The sequence below is a fragment of the Procambarus clarkii genome, chromosome 48 (genome assembly GCF_040958095.1).
Source record: "Procambarus clarkii isolate CNS0578487 chromosome 48, FALCON_Pclarkii_2.0, whole genome shotgun sequence".
In the NCBI taxonomy this organism is placed as follows: Eukaryota; Metazoa; Arthropoda; class Malacostraca; order Decapoda; family Cambaridae; genus Procambarus; species Procambarus clarkii.
In genome coordinates this window covers 4,858,456-4,863,455 of record NC_091197.1, presented here as the reverse complement: position 1 = coordinate 4,863,455, position 5,000 = coordinate 4,858,456, and the positions used below count along the sequence as shown (strand labels likewise).

General features: G+C 37.2%; 1 protein-coding gene across 1 annotated transcript in view; it reads right to left on the bottom strand.

Annotated features, from left to right (window-relative positions):
* LOC123764692 (microtubule-associated serine/threonine (MAST) protein kinase dop) overlaps positions 1 to 5,000 on the bottom strand; it is a 421,441-nt gene that overhangs the window by 87,403 nt on the left and 329,038 nt on the right. Inside the window, 2 exon segments of the mRNA XM_069302486.1 lie at positions 213 to 355; positions 3,602 to 3,710. Coding sequence (XP_069158587.1) covers positions 213 to 355; positions 3,602 to 3,710 — 252 coding nt within the window.

The window sequence follows — 5,000 nt, the reverse complement described above, 5'->3', positions numbered from 1 at the left end:
GTTATTTAGTTTGATCTATGAAAATAAAAAATATTTTAGACTATTGTTATAATCTTTAACCTCCTACCACAGTAGAACTTTATGCAAGAAGCATTAAAAGCAATCCGAGATTGTTATTGATGACAAAAATCCTGCATTGATAAGAAAAAATTCTTATCACTAACACTGGCAGATATTTTGCAAGCAAAAAAAGCATTAGGGTATGAACTGACCGAGACATTGGAGGAGCCTGGCGTTGTGCCATAGCCAGACGATGGGAGGGAGGCCACCGACCAGCGACGCCCATCTCGGCTCTTGGGAGCAAATGCAAAGTGCTGTAATGGAGACATGTTCCGAGGAGACTCCATGGGGCTACCTGTTGAACCATTTATTGATTTTAGTGATGTGATGCAACATCATTAAAAACTTTTACTCTTGTAATTTAAAGAAATTGTTCAAATATCAAATAAGTGGGATACACACACAAGCCTGAGACCTGGAACTTCAATAACAAGAGGTCATAGATTTAAACTAACTAAACAAAGTTGCCGAAGAAATATAAGAAAATTCTCTTTTGCAAACAGAGTGGTAGACTGTTGTAACAAGTTAGGTGAAAAGGGGGTGGAGGCCAAAACTGTCAGTAATTTCAAAGCATTATATGACAGTGCTGGGAAGACGGGACACTACGAGCGTAGCTATCATCCTGTAACTACACTTAGGTAATTACACTTGGGTATTTACACACGACTCGTACACACGAATGGTTATACAGTATGAAAAAATAACTGGAGCAGGACGTGGATCAAACCAGCATCCTGGGTAATCCCAGATGCACACCTTAACCCATGGACCATGATATAATAATAATTTATTTACAGAAATGTACATACATATGATCACGAAGAGAGGAAAATATATAGGCAAGACAAGTACAATGCATTAAGTACAATATGCAGTGCGTTTTGGGCACTGGAGCAGTGTCATGGAATTAACTCGCTTCATGGGTTTCCCCAAGACACCTGCATTACCCCACTAGAATCTTTTGTAACACTCCAAGATGAGGACTTCCTTAACATGTACTCTTCTTAAGCTTCCCCCTAAGACTTAAATTAACATGTTTCATCTGAACAAGTTCCCCATGAGAGAAAGTCCACTTCTGGGTTTTAAATGTATTATATCTCAACTGTCTACAATAGAAGTTCTGACAAATGGTCTTCAATTGACTAAATTTTACAGCAGCAGTAGAAACATGCTTAAGACTCGTACTAATATGGAAAAGGATAAAAGGGTGCAAATTAAAACAAGACAGTGCTTGCTTACAAGGTCATCTGGTCAGCCTGGTTGACCAGACGACCAACTGGGAGGCCTGGTCGGAAACCAGGCCACGGGGTCGTTGATCACCCACAAGCTACACAAGGTAGCCACAAGGTAGGTAGCCAGGTAAACAAAGCAAATTATTGAGTTACCCTGTGTATAGAGCAGCAGTTCTCAACCAGAGGGATACATAGCCCCAAGTTGAGAACCAATGGTCTAGAATGACAAGAATGGCTGAATAAATATACAGTAATTACAGTATTGATTTAAAATTAAAATCATGCAATGCCCAGGAGCCGGAACAAAATGTGTATTATAACTAAAAAATAATCCCAAAATACTATCTACTGTACTATTTAAAAATCAAATGCAAAAGCTACTTCTAATATTGGGTCTTTGCACAATGGTTAAGGGAGATGGAATCTTCACTAATATTTTGCTAATTTGCATGGTATTGGACACAGTATGTCTATTTTCATTGAAAATCTGAACACATTGAAAATTGACAACCCAAATTAAATCTTCAAGAATGGGAAATCAATCTTGACTCAAGTTTAAGATGTCACAAACCCTACTGAACTTTGAGCCATAGACAATATACCCACACATTGAACCCAAATTAGAGACTCAGAAAATTCTGTATTCACCAAGAATTGCAAAAGAATACTGTAGTTCTAAGTATTCTCTGGAGATAAAGCTTAGATACTGGCTACATCTCAGAAGCTCTTAAAAACAAGTGAAACAGCTCTGCTTCACAAAGATGAAAGCAACGCAATAGGAAAAATTATGGGTCAATATCACTAAAATCACACACCATAAAAAACTCATTGAAAGCATGCCAAGATGCTAGATTAAAAAACACACCGATTTGTGACTACGTATTACACAAAAGTGGGCAACATGGCTTTAGAGCAGGACATGCCTAGCTCTCTCAGTTGCTTTGGTCTTTGACATGCTGAAAGACAGATAAAAGGCCCGTGTAATATATGCACACTTTATGAAGGCCTCCGGCAAATATGACCAAGATATAATAAAAAACAATGTAAATGAAAGGAACAGCTTTAACCCAGCACAAAAATTAATGTTAGAAGCAGACAAAGTAACAAGAACCTGGCTGAAAATTAGATGCTCAACCCAAACATCTGAAAATAAAAGAAGTGATGAGGTTTCAGTCCATCCTGGATGTCTGAGACAGTGGTATGGTCTTTCGTGAACCACAAGCCACAAAAGTGAAATTGGGAACCTCTGTAGTGCAAAGCTCTTTGCTCCAGAATACTAATTTACTCTAAAATTTGAAAGAAAGAAGCATCCATAGAGTACATGACAAACTTCCAAACTGATTTAAAGCAAATCTTACAGTGGGCCATAGAAAGCATTAGATTTTTTAATAAAGAAAAGCCAGCTCCTGTGCCAAGGATAAATTGAAAACATTACAACTGGAACCCTATACAAAACAGTCAAAATATAAAATATTTTAAAAGGGGAAAAAGTATACCCAAGAGTTATAGTTATCGTGTCAGAGGACCTCATGTTTAACAGAGATATGTTTATGTTTAACTAAGAAAATTAATATGCCAGATAACTATAATCTTTCAGACAAGAGATGCCACTCAATGATAAAACCAAGACATTTAGTACTCTTGAGTGACATACTGTTTCTCATGGTTTCCTGACCAATACAGTGTCAATCATTTTAACAACATATAGCCCATATAGCAATGGCTGCAGATGTCCACTCTTGACCTTATGAATGGATGAAGTGTGCAATAAAGAATACAATACTGTACAATAATGTACATTTGGACTAATGAGCCTTCTGCATACTACTTCCTATACTTTTAACTTTTGTGCTACAGGTGTGACAAAACTACTGTATATCAAACTTACTACACCTCACATAAGTACTGTGCTGTGCCTAGAATTGACTACCAGTAGCTTTATGTCATTTTAAATGACTATACAGTACTGGTAACAGAAAGAAGTACAGTAACTGACTTACTATGGCCAAGGGAGAGGGGCTGTAGATAAGTCATAATACTGTGGCAGAAAATTAGACGCCTAAGCCACAAATCTGACGATGCTTTGGTTTATCCTGGACTATTATCAACTTGTGTAATGACATGATAATACTCCAGGACCTGGAGTTTACCTAGAGGGGGTTCTAGGAATTCTACTCCCAAAGCCTAGTCTGAGGCCAAGTTCGAGTTGTACTGTATCAAGTTGGTCCAACAATTTCTTTATTTTCAGATTTATGGGTCAGAAGAGGAGCTATAAAATTAAGAGTCAGTAGAGGAAAGCTGCAACTTACTCTGGCTGAGTGGAGAGTGGCATCGCGGAAGTGTTGGAGAGGTAGTGGCGATGAAACTCTTCCTCTGACCAGGCACCCGGTTGCTTCGTCGAACGAGGCTCAGCTCCTTCTGGAAGGGGTATAGAAAACCAAATTACTGCCTGTCTTTACGTCACTCATAAGCAACAGTGATATTAGTTGTTAACACACCCAGCAGAGTGGGTGGTGGTGTTATCGCCATCAATGTATTCACCGCCCAAGAGATAAATACAGTGGTTCCAGCAGTAGTGTATTGGACCCACATGAAGTCGTAGCAGTGAGTGTGCCCTTAGCAAGAGGGATAGGCATACCAGCGCATATCACTGGCAACAGGAATACGTCCCATTGTCTACAACTAATAAGAGGCATGTGTATGAGCATGCCAGTGTACAGGGAGAGCTCACTGTAAGAGTGTGCTGCAGCTACAACTCTCAACATTGTGAGAGCAGCGAGTACCAACACCACTCCACAACCTCCCACAGATAATTAACAAATGCACCTCTAACAATAGAGGATGTGGCGAAACATTACCATAATTTTAAAATCGATCTTTTCCATTGACAAATGACAAAATATCACAAAAAAACAATACTAAAAAATATTTAATTAACAAGTATTAATTAACTACCAACTTATGTACAGTATATAAAATCTATATGTATAGTAAATTTTTCCTATATTATATATATTCACAGTGAGCACACGACAACATTCAGTACAATAAATACTCATAAATATTAGTAAATTTATAATTGACATTGATTACAAAGTTTCAAGTGTTGTACACTGATTAATTATGTACAGTGTATTATTATTAATTAATACACTGTACACTGTATTAATTATGATAATACACTAATTCTATTATCTATAATACAATTAAAATACTGTAATAATAATAATAATAATAATAATAATAATAATAATAATCATATTCTAACACCCTGCATTATAATTATTTAATAAAAATGGCACTTTCTATTATGACATGATACCGAATGAATTAAAAAGACTATACAACAACACCTGGCTTAGTTCTGACAGAACTTATATACACATTATAAAGGACAGCAGATGTAGCAGCTAACTTAGTCAACTACCTGACTTTGTTACCAGTACTAGGCTGGCAAGTGACACATTATATCAAGTGTACAAGACTTCTATGCACCAAGCACCTGCGTATCGACCGACCAAATATATAAACACGACTGTCATTAACAAGGAGAGATTAACTTTATCCCTTCGAGTGTGTGTATGTATAAAATTTTATTAATATTTATGTATAAATATTATACTGTATATGCGAACAAGCCTGAATGGTCCCCAAGCCAATATGCAACTGAAAACTCCACACCCCAGAAGGATTCGAACCTGGACAGCC